This window comes from Salvelinus alpinus, chromosome 1, assembly GCF_045679555.1.
Source record: "Salvelinus alpinus chromosome 1, SLU_Salpinus.1, whole genome shotgun sequence".
Lineage (NCBI taxonomy): Eukaryota > Metazoa > Chordata > Actinopteri > Salmoniformes > Salmonidae > Salvelinus > Salvelinus alpinus.
The window spans coordinates 84,840,215-84,855,978 of NC_092086.1; the positions used below are offsets into that span (position 1 = coordinate 84,840,215).

General features: G+C 41.3%; 1 protein-coding gene across 6 annotated transcripts in view; it reads left to right on the forward strand.

Annotated features, from left to right (window-relative positions):
• The window catches only part of ncor1 (nuclear receptor corepressor 1), a 117,519-nt gene that overhangs the window by 2,279 nt on the left and 99,476 nt on the right, over positions 1-15,764 (forward strand). For all 6 annotated transcript variants that reach the window (XM_071329737.1, XM_071329709.1, XM_071329728.1 and 3 more), the window contains exon 2: positions 7,771-7,962. In XM_071329737.1, the coding sequence (XP_071185838.1) occupies positions 7,852-7,962 (111 nt within the window). In that variant the 5' untranslated portion in view covers positions 7,771-7,851. The remainder of the gene's footprint in view (positions 1-7,770; positions 7,963-15,764) is intronic.

Sequence of the window (15,764 nt, forward strand, 5' to 3'; positions counted from 1 at the left end):
CATTAGAAAACCCCTTCGCAATTATGTTAGTACAGCTGAAAACCGTTGTTCTGATTTAAAGAAGCAATAAAACTGGCCTTCTTTAGACAAATTGAGTATCTGGAGCATCAGGATTTGTGGGTTCGATAACAGGCACAAAATGTCCAGAAACAAAGAACGTTCTTCTGAAACTCATCAGTCTATTCTTGTTCTGAGAAATGAAGGCTATTCCAGAAACTGAAGCTCTCGTACAACGCTGTGTACTACTCCCTTCACAGAACAGCGCAAACTGCCTCTAACCAGAATAGAAAGAGGAGTGGGAGGCCGCGGTGCACAACTGAGCAAGAGGACAACTACATTAGTGTCTAGTTTGAGAAACAGACACCTCGCAATTCCTCAACTGGCAGCTTCATTAAATAGTACCCGCAAAACACCAGTCTCAACAGTAAAGGGGCGACTCCAGGATGCTGGCCTGTCCAGGGTCTGTGTTCTTTTGCCCATTAACAATGTCTACACTGTATTTCAGATCAATTTGATGTTATTTTAATGGACGAGAACATTAGCTTTTCTTTCAAAACCAAGGACATTTCTAACTGACCCCAAACTTTTGAACGGTAGTGTACATTAAAGCATTACAATTCAAAATGTTTTGTTTGTAGTGTGCTCTTTTTATTGGACGAGGAGGTTTGCCCTCCACAATGAGGTTTGCTCCAGAGAGCCCCTCTGTTAATACTTACGTTGGCCTCGACCCTTGCAGCAGTCTCCTACAACACTGCTACCCTCCCGTCCAGACAGATATAGGCCATTGATGGATGCTTGTCTATGCCAGTGATTTTCAACCTGTGGTCCACGGGGGTACTGCAGGTGGTCAGCGACATTTTTGTTCACATTTTCTTTCTTCTCACAATAATGTAAGTTGGCAGTTTTATGGGTATTGTAATACATTTGACGTAAGTGCATATTGTTTATAATAATAAGCCTTTAAAGGCCCACCTCAGAAGTTGCCACACCTATTTCAGGTAATTCCTGTCCTAAAGTGGAAATTCTTGTTTAGGTTACAAATCGAAGATTGACGCAGGCTGCTAATACCTATTCAGAAATTGGGTGTGGGAACGTTGTGATTTGCACATGTAGCAGAGAAACACACCGGGCACTGACTGCCAGCTGCCAGTGTAACTAGCTAGCATGCTAACCTTAGCGAGCTAATGAAAGTGCTGACCCCAATTTAATCGATTGCTTGGCCGACAGGCTATTGGTTGACCAAGTTTTTATTTTTTTTGTAGAGCAGTAGCAAATATATATTTAATGGCACACAAGACACATATCTTATTCGCGCCTATCTCAGTGAACTAATCCATTGCAGATGCCGCGAGGATGGCACAGTCCAAGAAGAAAAGGGAGTGTGGTTAAAATGCACAATGCACTTCTCTCAACAGAATGCACTCTCTTCTGGCAATTTGTGCACATTTATTGTTTCATAACATCGTTGTGTGAATTGTTTGCGTTTGATTGTTAGTCTATCAATTCCCCATTTAAATATACAGTTGAAGTCGGAAGTTTACATGCACCTTAGCCAAATATATTTAAATTTTTTCACAATTCCTGACATTTAATCCTAGTAAAATTTTCCTGTTTTAGGTCAGTTAGGATCACCACTTTATTTTAAGAATGTGAAATGTCAGAATAATAGTACAGATTTATTTCTTTCATCACATTCCCAGTGGGTCAGAAGTTTACATATACTAATTGAGTGTATGGTAGCATTGCCTTTAAATTGTTTAACTTGGGTCAAACGTTTCGGGTAGCCTTCCACAAGCTTCCCACAATAAGTTGGGTGAATTTTGGCCCATTGAGCTTGTGTAACTGAGTCAGGTTTGTAGGCCTCCTTTCTCGCACACGCTTTTTCAGTTCTGCCCACACATTTTCTATAGGATTGTGGTCAGGGCTTTGTGATGGCCACTCCAATACCTTGACTTTGTTGACCTTAAGACAACTTTATAAGTATTCTTGGGGTCATTGTCCATTTGGAAGACCCATTTGTGACCAAGCTTTAACTTCCTGACTGATGTCTTGAGATGTTGCTTCAATATATCCACATAATTTTCCTGCCTCATGATGCCATCTATTTTGTTAAGTGCACCAGTCGGTGCACGGTTGGGATGGTGTTCTTCGGCTTGCAAGCGTCCTCCTTTTTCCTCCAAACATAACGATGGTCATTAGGGCCAAACAGTTCTATTTTTGTTTCATCAGACCAGAGGACATTTCTCCAAAAAGTACGATCTTTGTCCGCATGTGCAGTTGCAAACCGTAGTCTGGCGTTTTTTATGTCGGTTTTGGAGCAGTGGCTTCTTCCTTGCTGAGTGGCCTTTCAGGTTATGTCGATATAGGACTCGTTTTACTGTAGATATAGATACTTTTGTACCGGTTTCCTCCAACATCTTCACAAGGTGTTCTGCTGTCTGCTGTTCTGGGATTAATTTTCACTTTTCGCACCAAAGTACGTTCATCTCTAGGAGACAGAATGCTTCTCCTTCCTGACCGGTATGACGGCTGCGTGGTCCCATGGTGTTTATTGTTTGTACAGATGAACGTGGTACCTTCAGGCGTTTGGAAATTGCTCCCAAGGATGAACCAGACTCGTGGAGATCTATAAAAAAAATTCTCTGAGGTCTTGGCTGATTTCTTTTGATTTTCCCATGATGTCAAGCAAAGAGGCACTGAGTTTGAAGGTAGGCCTTGAAATACATCCACAGATCCACCTCCAATTGACTCAAATGATGTCAATTAGCCTATCAGAAGCTTCTAAAGCCATGACATAATTTTCTGGAATTTTCCAAGCTGTTTAAAGGAACAATCAACTTAGTGTATGTAAACTTCTGACCCCACTGAAATTGTGATACGTTGAATTATAAGTGAAATAATCTGTCTAAACAATTGTTGGAAAAATTACTTGTGTCATGAACAAAGTAGATGTCCTAACCGACTTGCCAAAACTATAGTTCGTTAACAAGAAATTTGTGGAGTGATTTAAAAACGAGTTTTAATGATTCCAACCTAAGTGTATGTAGACTTCAACTGTAGTACATTTGCTGTTAATTCCTATAATTTTTAATTTACAATGTTTGTTAGGTTACGGTAATTTCTGTTAATGCATTCAATATATTATTTATTATTATTAGTCTTTTACCATTTTCATTGTCGGACTGGACACATTACTTGCAGAGTGCACAACCTATGCTTCACTTGTGTGAAACAAGTTTTGGTTTATTTCATTGTCTTTTTGTTTGGAGTGCTCCTGTCAATGTTGAGTACACCTGATTTACGCATAGAAGTAGGCCTATAGGCTACCTGGCCTGCGCGCAAATGTAGGCATATAAATGTGCACATTTGGGGATCTGATTGGCTTAACGCACCACCACTAATGAGCTGTGGAGCTTCTGAAAGTCATGTTTTCTTCTCCTCAAACAGCAAGCAAACTAAGTCTGTTTTTACATCCATTGAGAATGACAATAGTTCCTTAATGTATTTGAAAAATCTTTCCAGCTCTTCCCATTTAGATAACCAATCAGCGTGAAAAGGAAAAACGTTATGCTTTGATCCAGTGGAAATGTCAGAAAATAGGCCTACCTGATTACTCGTTATCCCTTGCGCAAATAGCCTACAGCTGTGTCTGTTCTGAGCTCACTGGTGCAGGAAAGTCTGATGGCCCAGAATATTTAATAAAATGTAGCAAGTTTACTAGCACCAGCTTCAGGCTGGACCCAAGTTAATATTTGTTTCAGGTTTGTTGCAGACAGGCCATGCATAGCCAGTGTGATTTATAGGATATCTATTTTTATCAGGATATTTTCTACCTGCAGGCTGCAATGTTTAGATTTGTTGGCTTTATGTAGGTAATTTTTACATAGTTGGCAATATAAGTTACTTTTTAGGTTGGTAGAATGTTGATTAACAACATGACAATGATCTTTGCGCCACAAAGACGTTATAAATGAAATGAAAATGTGCATATGAAAACCATAGAAATGGTAAGATAAATTGGCATTCCACATGAAAGTTTGCAGCCGACTTATGTAGCCTATTACCGGCAACTTCAGGAGAGTAACGGCAGAATCTGCAGGAGGAGAATGGGTGGGTCAGGTTAAGTTTTTTTTAATTTTCTTCTGGTTATCTTGATCTCTGGATCCCTCTTGAGTCATTTGTTTCTTATTTCATCAAACAAAGTGCTTAAAGCATCAGACAAGCTCAATGCATATAGACACAAAAGGTGTGTCTGTATATGAAAAAATACACATTTAAACATTGACCAGACTACTTTAGGTCAACCCAATTTTTTTGTTGTTGTCGGGGACAGCTCTATAAAGTTATGTGAGCGCCATTTCAGTTCGGACAAGCATACTGTAAGTCAAGTTAAAATAATTATTTCAGAAAGACTAGCAGCCTACCTGTCAAGGGATGGGTCTCGGCTAAACCATGCCTATTGTCCAACTGAATGCATTCAACGGAAATGTGTCTTCCGCATTTAACCCAACTCCTCTGAATCAGAGAGGTGCGGGGGCTACCTTAATCGACATCTAAAATGAAATCGTATCACGTAATTCTACCGTTTATTTTTAGACTAGCTCAAAAATAAGTTAAACTTGACAAATTATCCAATGGACGATGAAATTTTGCTGGTAAAAAAGTGGAGGTACAAAAACATAAGTTTGCACCACTTTTAATTTTCACCATGGCTATGCCAGCCATTGAGCCAGAGACAGAAGAAAGTCAATGAACTAAGTAGACCAGACCCAGCTGCTATTGCATTAGTGTCTATGGGAGAGCCACCCCGTTAAGTAGACCGGAACCAACCATTTTTTTCAATGGTAAATGTTCTGAGTGAACTATCGTAATTTATCCACCATCTTTGCTGTATCCAAAGATGATCTGTTATTTTGCTCAGCACAGTCACAACTTGCAAACTTTGCAGGTGTTTATGAATAATTAACAATGCCATGCTGGTGGGTGGTACGGTACCATTCAAATAAAACCCAGCCCTGAAACAAAAAAACATAGGCTAAAAATAATTTACATGCCATTGCATAGGAAAAGACTCATTGGCACAAATTTGCATGTGGTGGGCAGTTTTGTTATTTCATGCCCAAATATATCATACTTTTACTAAAATGACTTATTGATATGAATGAGGGAAGTGGAAGAGACTCATTCAATATTTTTATGGTGGTTGTGATGTTGCATTGGGTAACATCTGGCCATCGTCTTTCTGCTCGAAAAAGTGGATTTCTGTTGGTGTTTTAATCTGTAACATTCCCTGATAAAATTTACTCTCAATTTGAATGTCAAGATATTTTATGTTAAAAAAATCTGTGACTCTGCAAATGGTGGTCTTCACGCTCTTGACAATGATTTGGTGGTCCTCGGAATGGAAAAGGTTGGAACCGCTGATCTATGTTGCATACTGGCAGACAGTATATACAGTCAGGTCCAAAATAATTTGCACCCTTGATAAAGATGAGCAAAATAGACTTTATTTTATACTGAGCTATATTGTATGCTAATTTAAAATATGTATTTTATACTAGGCTAATACAATTTCTCAGAGGAATAGATTTAGTTTAACACGTTTTTTTTTTGTCTCAAAGATGGGGGTCAAAATGATTGGCATCCCTGTTTTCAAGACCTCACCTTGCGAGGATACACTGAGCCTTTTTTCTTAAATGTTTTATGAGATTGTAGAACACATTGGGAGGGTCTTAGACCATCCATCCATCCAGAATCTATCCAGATCCTTGATATCAATGTAGAAAATAGTAAAAATAAATAAACCCTAGAATGAGTAGGTGTGTCCAAACCTTTTGACTGGTACTCTACATCGGTCCTTTATCTATTCTACATACTTTATGGTTTTAGTTGTTTTAAGTTTACACTGACAATGTTTTATAACAGAAAATACCATATTCATATAAGTTGAGACCCTTTGCTATGGGACTCGAAATTGAGCTCCGGTGCATCCTGTTTCCATTGTTCATCTTTGAGATGTTTCTACAACTTGGAGTCCACATGTGATAAATTAAATTGATTGGACATGATTTGGAAAGGCACACACCTTTCTATGTTAAGGTCCCACATCATGGCAAAAACCATGCCATGATGTTAAAGGAATTGTCCGTAGAGCACCGAGACAGGATTGTGTCGAGGCACAGATCTGGGGAAGGGTACCAACAAATGTCTGCAGCATTTAAGGTCCCCAAGAACACAGTGGCCTCTATCATTCATAAATGGAAGAAGTTTGGAACCACCAAGTCTCTTCCTAGAGCTGGCCGCCTGGCCAAACTGAGCGATCGGAGAAGGGCCTTGGTCAGGGCCATGACCAAGAACCCGATGGTCCAAGCAGCGATTACAGCCTAGAGTCTTCTTGGGTATGACAACACAAGCTCGGCACACCTGTATTTGGGGAGTTTCTCCTAGCTATGTCAGCTTGGATGGGGAGCGTTGCTGCACAGCTATTTTCAGGTCTCTCAAGAAATGTTCGATCAGGTTTAAGTCCAGGCTCTGGCTGGGCCACTCAAGGACATCCTGTGTCCCGAAGCCAATCCTGTGTGGTCTTGGCTGTGTGCTTAGGGTCGTTGTCCTGTTGGAAGGTGAACTGTCGCCCCAGTGAGGTCCCGAGAGCCCTGGAGCAGGTTTTCGTCAATGATCCCTGTTCCTTGCTCCATTCATCTTTGCCTCGATCCTGACTAGTCTCCCAGTCCCTGCCACTGAAAAACATCCCCACGGCATGATTCTGCCACCACCATGCTTCACCGTAGGGAAAGTGCAAGGTTTCCTCCAGAGGTGATGCTTGGCATTCAGGCCAAAGAGTTCAATCTTGTTTTCATCAGAACAGAGAATCTTGTTTCTCATGGTCAGAGAGTCTTTAGGTGCCTTTTGGCAAACTCCAAGAGGGCTGTCATGTGCCTTTTACTAAGGAGGGGCTTCCATCTGGCCACTACCATAAAAGGCCTCTGTCAGAGTGACCATCGTGTTCTTGGTTACGTCCCTGCCCGACTGCTCAGTTTGGCCGGGCGGCCAAAAGTCTTGGTGGTTCCAAACTTCTTCCATTTAAGAATGACGGAAGCCACTGTGTTCTTGTGTACATTCAATGCTACATAAATGTTTTGGTACCCTTCCCCAGATCTTTGCCTCGGCACAATCCTGTCTCGGAGCTCTACGGACAATTCCTTCAACCTCATGGCTTGGTTTTTGATCTGACATCTACTGTCAACTGTGGAACCTTATATAGGAAGGTGTGTGCCTTTCCAAATCATGTCCAATTAAACTTGCAAAAGGTGGACTCCAAGTTGTAGAAACATCTCAATGATAATCAATGAAATAGGATGCACCTGAGCTCAATTTTGAGTCTCATAGCAAAGGGTCTGAATACCTATGTAGACAAGGCATTTCTGTTTTTTATTTTTATAAAATGTTTATATATTATTTTTGGGGGGAGTGGATTCAACGATTTAGCAGAGGGAAACTGAGTCTGACTGAGGAGACTAATATTGGTCAATGATAATACTTCACCTAATCCATTACCAATCTACTGACTGACACTGACAAAACTACTAATATAGTGCACAATAATCCATCCTCCCCTATTTGGAGTTGAGATGCAGCTCAGCTTACCCTTAAGACAGAAATACTGCAGCTGCCACAATGCCTCAAAAGCACTGACTCACCTGGGGTGTCCTTCCTTTCCTTGTGTGAGAAAGATGGACACAGATATGAAATCATCCATCTGTCCTTCCTCAGGTGGTTTGGGTCTCCAGCCATGCTCAACCTGAGCCCCTGATCATTGCAGCAAAAGCCTGCCCGGCTCAACCCTGAGCCAGGATGTCCAGTAGCTCGGGCTACCCCCCTACCCAGGGGAGCTTCAGCAGCGAGCAGAGTCGCTACCCACCACACTCTGTCCAGTACACCTTCAGCACCACACGTCACCAACAGGTAAGAAATTGTGCATGAAGTAACATAACTCTCTCGCACTGCATCTCTTGCTATGTTTTTCTTAACACCTACTACCAGCAAGAATGACTTTCTCTCTCTTCATGCAAATGATTAACTATTACAAGGTTCCCCAACTGGCGGCCCGTGGGCTGAATTTGACACGCGGGCAATTTTTATTTGGCCCCCCAAGTTTTCAAATTTTTATTTTATTTATATATATATACAGTGGGGAGAACAAGTATTTGATACACTGCCGATTTTGCAGGTTTTCCTACTTACAAAGCATGTAGAGGTCTGTCATTTTTTATCATAGGTACACTTCAACTGTGAGAGACGGAATCTAAAACAAAAATCCAGAAAATCACATTGTATGATTTTCAAGTAATTAATTTGCATTTTATTGCATGACATAAGTATTTGATCACCTACCAACCAGTAAGAATTCCGGCTCTCACAGACCTGTTAGTTTTTCTTTAAGAAGCCCTCCTGTTCTCCACTCATTACCTGTATTAACTGCACCTGTCCACACACTCAATCAAACAGACTCCAACCTCTCCACAATGACCAAGACCAGAGAGCTGTGTAAGGACATCAGGGATAAAATTGTAGACCTGCACAAGGCTGGGATGGGCTACAGGACAATAGGCAAGCAGCTTGGTGAGAAGGCAACAACTGTTGGCGCAATTGTTAGAAAATGGAAGAAGTTCAAGATGACGGTCAATCACCCTCGTGGGGCATCAATGATCATGAGGAAGGTGAGGGATCAGCCCAGAACTACACGGCAGGACCTGGTCAATGACCTGAAGAGCGCTGGGACCACAGTCTCAAAGAAAACCATTAGTAACACACTACGCCGTCATGGATTAAAATCCTGCAGCGCACGCAAGGTCCCCCTGCTCAAGCCAGTGTATGTCCAGGCCCGTCTGAAGTTTGCCAATGACCATCTGGATGATCCAGAGGAGGAAGGGGAGAAGGTCATGTGGTCTGATGAGACAAAAATAGAGCTTTTTGGTCTAAACTCCACTCGCCGTGTTTGGAGGAAGAAGAAGGATGAGTACAACCCCAAGAACACCATCCCAACCGTGAAGCATGGAGGTGGAAACATCATTCTTTGGGGATGCTTTTCTGCAAAGGGGACAGGACGACTGCACCGTATTGAGGGAAGGATGGATGGGGCCATGTATCGCGAGATCTTGGCCAACAACCTCCTTCCCTCAGTAAGAGCATTGAAGATGGGTCGTGGCTGGGTCTTCCAGCATGACAACGACTCGAAACACACAGCCAGGGCAACTAAGGAGTGGCTCCGTAAGAAGCATCTCAAGGTCCTGGAGTGGCCTAGCCAGTCTCCAGACCTGAACCCAATAGAAAATCTTTGGAGGGAGCTGAAAGTCCGTATTGCCCAGCGACAGCCCCGAAACCTGAAGGATCTGGAGAAGGTCTGTATGGAGGAGTGTGCCAAAATCCCTGCTGCAGTGTGTGCAAACCTGGTCAAGAACTACAGGAAACGTATGATCTCTGTAATTGCAAACAAAGGTTTCTGTACCAAATATTAAGTTCTGCTTTTCTGATGTATCAAATACTTATGTCATGCAATAAAATGCAAATGAATTACTTAAAAATCATACAATGTGATTTTCTGGATTTTTGTTTTAGATTCAGTCTCTCACAGTTGAAGTGTACCTATGATAAAAATTACAGACCTCTACATGCTTTGTAAGTAGGAAACACTGACGATTTTGCAGGTTATCAAATACTTGTTCTCCCCACTGTATGTGTGTATGTATGTATGTATATATATATATTTATTTATTATGATGATGATGATGGTTGGGCGGTAATCAGACTTTCATGTTGTTTCTGTACATCCTGGGGTATACGTAGTACTGTAAGTGCGCACAAGGGGCGCTATAGAAGATTATTATTATTATTTAGGCAACTGGGATGTTGATACAGGAGTGGTTTGAATGTCTGTAGTCGCAAGCGCGTACTGATGGGACGCATGGGTAGATAGTAGCTAGGTTGGGATACACTGGGCCTGGGTGGGTAAGAATGGGAGGGTGGGACAAGCTTGGTTTTGGGGAGTGGGAGGTGGAGTGGTGGTAGGCTGGGGTGGGGCGGATTTGGTTTGGGAGAGAGATGGAAGGATTTAATTCTACTATAATATACACTAATGTTCAAAAGTTTGGGGTCACTTAGAAATGTCCTTGTTTTTGAAAGAAAAGCATTTTTTTGTCCATTTAATATAACACCAAATTGATCAGAAATACAGTGTTAATGTTCTAAATAACTATTGTAGCTGGAAACGGCTCATTTAATTTTTTTATTATTATTTATTTAATTTTATTATGGAATATATACATATGCGTACAGATGCCCATTATCAGCAACCATCACTCCTGTGTTCCTGTAGCACGTTGTGTTAGCTAATCCAAGTTTATCATTTTAAAAGGCTAATTGATCATTAGAAAACTTGGATTAGCTAACACAACGTGCCATTGGAACACAGGAGCAATGGTTGCTGATAATGGACCTCTGTACGCCTATGTAGATATTCCATAAAAATAAGCTGTTTCCATCTACAATAGTCATTTCGAACATTAACAATGTCTACACTCTATTTCTGATCAATTTGATGTTATTTAAATGGACAAAATGTTTGCTTTTCTTTCAAAAACAAGGACATTTCTAAGTGCACCCAAATTTTTGAACAATAGTATAGATGTATTTTTATTATTTTTATGACTTGTAAGCCTGTGGTAAAATGAACAAGTTCTGGACAGATTACGAAAGTGTTTGCCATTTACATCTGAGATTTAATGGTGGTTATTAGTGCGAATGGAAAGGTGCTATATCCGGGGTTTTGGGATGTGGTGACTAGGAGGGCATCAGACACTTCTCTGAGGTGTGCGTCAGGCCTCCACTCAGCCTTTTCTGTCTCTCGGAGGACCCACTTTTCCCAAGTAGACCCCTACCAGCTTTATACTTTAACTTACAAGGTAATACAAACCAACCACAGTACTTAAGTGGCAGTCTTTCTTCAAAAGTAAGTACAATATATGTATGTATCAACATTTTTTGTGGTTAAATTAGGAGAGGAGTCGGAGCTAAAAAGCCCTAAGAAGGCATAGCGCCTCAAGTACAAAGACTTACTTTGCTTAGTTTTTTTTTGGTTAAATGTCTGCTCAGCCCACATGCTCTATATACAGTGGCAAGAAAAAGCATACAAACAGTCTGCTTAAACTAATAACACACAAACAATATGTTTTCATGTCTTTATTGAACACACCGTGTAAACATTTGCGGATCAGACCTGCACAACGGTTAAAAGGAATTTTGGACCATTCCTCTTTAGAAAACTGTTTCATTTCAGCAATATTCTTGTGATGTCTGGTGTGAATTGCTCTCTTGAGGTCATGCCACAGCATCTCAATCGGGTTGAGGTCAGGACTCTGACTGGGCCACTCCAGAAGGTGTATTTTCTTCTGTTGAAGCCATTATGTTGTTGATTTACTTTTGTGTTTTGGGTCGTTGTCCTGTTGCATCACCCAACTTCAGTTGAGCTTCAATTGGCGGACAGATAGCCTAACATTCTTCTGCAAAATGTATTGATAAACTTGGGAATTAATTTTTCTGTCCAGGCCCTGAGGCAGCAAAGCAGCCCCAAACCATGATGCTCCCTCCACTATAGTTACGGTTGGGATGAGGTTTTGATGTTGGTGTGCTGTGCCCTTTTTCCTCCACACATAGTGTTGTGTGTTCCTTCCAAACAACTCAACTGTAGTTTCATCTGTCCACAGGATATTTTGCCAGTAGTGCTGTGGAACATCCAGGTGCAGTTTTGCAAACTTCAAACGTGCAGCAATGTTATTTTTGGACAGCAGTGGCTTCTTCCGTGGTGTCCTCCCATGAACACCATTCTTGTTTAGTGTTTTACGTTTCGTAGACTCGTCAACAGAGATGTTAGCGTGTTCCAGCGATTTCTGTAAGTCTTTAGCTGACACTATAGGATTCGTCTTAAACCTCATTTAGCATTCTGCGCTGTGCTCTTGCAGTCATCTTTGCAGGATGGCCACTCCTAGGGAAAGTAGCAAAAGTTCTGAACTTTCTACATTTTATAGACAATTTGTCTTACCGTGGACTGATGAACATCAAGGCTTTTACAGATCCTTTTGTGACCCTTTCCAGCTTTATGCAATTCAACAATTCTTAATCTTAGGTATTCTGGGATCTCTTTTGTTCGAGGCATGGTTCACACCAGGCAATGCTTCTTGTAAATGGCAATGTGAGTTTTTTTTTTTTATCGGGCAAGGCAGCTCTAACCAACATCTCCAGTCTTGTCTCATTGATTGGACTCTAGGTTAGCTGACTCCTGACTCCAATTAGCTTTTGGAGAAGTCATTAGCCTAGGGGTTCACATACTTTTTCCAACCTACACTGTGACTGTTTAAATTATGTATTCAATATAGACAAGAAAAATACAATAATTTCTGTTATTAGTTTAAGCACACTATGTTTGTCTATTGTTGCGACCTAGATGAAGTTCAGATAAAATTTGATTACCAATTTATGCAGAAATCCAGGTAATTCCAAAGGGTTCACATACTTTTTCTTGACACTGTATGTAATGTATACAATAACTATGTATTTATATGATGATCCTCCCATTCTATGGAATGTCCATCGCTCTCATATGTCATGTCTGCTGAAATCTTTTACTTGGTTCTTCAATGATAGATATCAGATATCGTTAAGTTTGATTCTATACAAGTAAAGACCAACAAAATCCAACTTATCACATGGAATGTCCTTGGGCTCCATGAGGGGGGGGGGGGGGGGGCATATGGTTCTCGAAAACCTAAAGAGATTGTCAGCAGATGTGTGTGTGTGTATGTATATATATATATTTAAAAAAATATATACTTTTTTATAAGAGTTGCATTAAACGTACCTTGCGTGGTGAAAAATACACTGAGTTCATTGTATATCCCACCAGTGTGGGTGTTTTATTTTTTTAATTTATTATTATTTTAGATCAAATCCAGACAGGAACTATTATTTTAGCAAGTGACCTAAATCATATATTCGATAAGATTGACAGACTTAGTAATAAAAAAAGCAAAATAGGGAGCCTTCAAAGAGGCTGAAATAATTTACGGGACACCTGGCGATTTACTATTCCCAACTACAAAAGAGTAAGAAAAGCTATTTTAAGTATTGGCTACATTTTTATTTCCAAAAATGCACTCAATTTACAGGATGAAAAAATTTGTGATATCAGCTCATTCTCTGACGACAGAGAAAAGCCACCCCCGATTATAATTTGGGATGCCTTTAATAACCTCTTGACGCTAGGGGTCATATACACTGCTCAAAAAATAAAGGGAACACTTAAACAACACAATGTAACTCCAAGTCAGTCACACTTCTGTGAAATCAAACTGTCCACTTAGGAAGCAACACTGATTGACAATAAATTTCACATGCAGTTGTGCAAATGGAATAGACAACAGGTGGAAATTATAGGCAATTAGCAAGACACCCCCAATAAAGGAGTGGTTCTGCAGGTGGTGACCACAGACCACTTCTCAGTTCCTATGCTTCCTGGCTGATGTTTTGGTCACTTTTGAATGCTGGCGGTGCTTTCACTCTAGTGGTAGCATGAGACGGAGTCTACAACCCACACAAGTGGCTCAGGTAGTGCAGCTCATCCAGGATGGCACATCAATGCGAGCTGTGGCAAGAAGGTTTGCTGTGTCTGTCAGCGTAGTGTCCAGAGCAGGCCAGTACATCAGGAGACGTGGAGGAGGCCGTAGGAGGGCAACAACCCAGCAGCAGGACCGCTACCTCCGCCTTTGTGCAAGGAGGAGCACTGCCAGAGCCCTGCAAAATGACCTCCAGCAGGCCACAAATGTGCATGTGTCTGCTCAAACGGTCAGAAACAGACTCCATGAGGGTGGTATGAGGGCCCGACGTCCACAGGTGGGGGTTGTGCTTACAGCCCAACACCGTGCAGGACGTTTGGCATTTGCCAGAGAACACCAAGATTGGCAAATTTGCCACTGGCGCCCTGTGCTCTTCACAGATGAAAGCAGGTTCACACTGAGCACATGTGACAGACGTGACAGAGTCTGGAGACGCCGTGGAGAACGTTCTGCTCCCTGCAACATCCTCCAGCATGACCGGTTTGGCGGTGGGTCAGTCATGGTGTGGGGTGGCATTTCTTTGGGGGGCCGCACAGCCCTCCATGTGCTCGCCAGAGGTAGCCTGACTGCCATTAGGTACCGAGATGAAATCCTCAGACCCCTTGTGAGACCATATGCTGGTGCGGTTGGCCCTGGGTTCCTCCTAATGCAAGACAATGCTAGACCTCATGTGGCTGGAGTGTGTCAGCAGTTCCTGCAAGAGGAAGGCATTGATGCTATGGACTGGCCCGCCCGTTCCCCAGACCTGAATCCAATTGAGCACATCTGGGACATCATGTCTCGCTCCATCCACCAACGTCACGTTGCACCACAGACTGTCCAGGAGTTGGCGGATGCTTTAGTCCAGGTCTGGGAGGAGATGCCTCAGGAGACCATCCGCCACCTCATCAGGAGCATGCCCAGGCGTTGTAGGGAGGTCATACAGGCACGTGGAGGCCACACACACTACTGAGCCTCATTTTGACTTGTTTTAAGGACATTACATCAAAGTTGGATCAGCCTGTAGTGTGGTTTTCCACTTTTAATTTTGAGTGTGACTCCAAATCCAGACCTCCATGGGTTCATAAATTTGATTTCCTTTGATATCTTTTGTGTGATTTTGTTGTCAGCACATTCAACTATGTAAAGAAAAAAGTATTTAATAAGAATATTTCATTCATTCAGATCTAGGATGTGTTATTTTAGTGTTCCCTTTATTGTTTTGAGCAGTGTGTATATATATATATATATTTTTTTTAAAGAACGTTCCCAAGGTAAACGGACTATTTCTCAGGTCCAGATCGTGGAATATGCATATAATTTACAGATTAGGATAGAAAACACTCAAGTTTCCAAAACTGTCAAAATATTGTCTGTGAGTATAACAAAACTGATTCTGCAGGCAAAAACCTGAGAATATATAACCCGGAAGTGATATATATATTTTTAAATTCTGTGTTTCCTGGCCAGTCTTTCTTCCATTTAAAGGGGTATCAACCAGATTCCTTTCCCAATGGCTTCCTCAGGCTGTGACCAGGCTTTAGACATAGTTTCAGGCTTTTATTTTGAAAAATGAACGAGATCTTTCAAAACGCGTCAGGTGTCCTCTGAATAGTGCCTGCGCGCCAGAGGGGAGCTCTCCATTTTGCTTTTCTCTCTTATTGAATAGGTTATGGTCCGGTTGAAATATTATCGATTATGTTTGTTAAAAACAACCCGAGGATTGGTTATAAAAAACATTTGACATGTTTCTACGACCATTACGGACACTTTTTGGAATTTGTCGAACGGAACAAGGCTTTGGTTTTCTGAACATAACGCGCAACCCAAATGGCGTTTTTTTGTGATAAAAGTAATATTTATCGAACAAAAATAACATTTGTTGTGTAACTGGGAGTCTTGTGAGTGCAAACATCCGAAGATTATCAAAGGTAAGCGATTAATTTGATTGCATTTCTGACTTTTGTGACCAAGCTAATATAAGGCTAACTGTTCTAGCATTGATTGCTACACTCACAAAAGCTTGGATTTCTTTCGCTGTAAAGTATATTTTCAAAATCTGACACGATAGGTGGATTAACAACAAGCTAAGCTGTGTTTTGGTATATTTCACTTGTGATT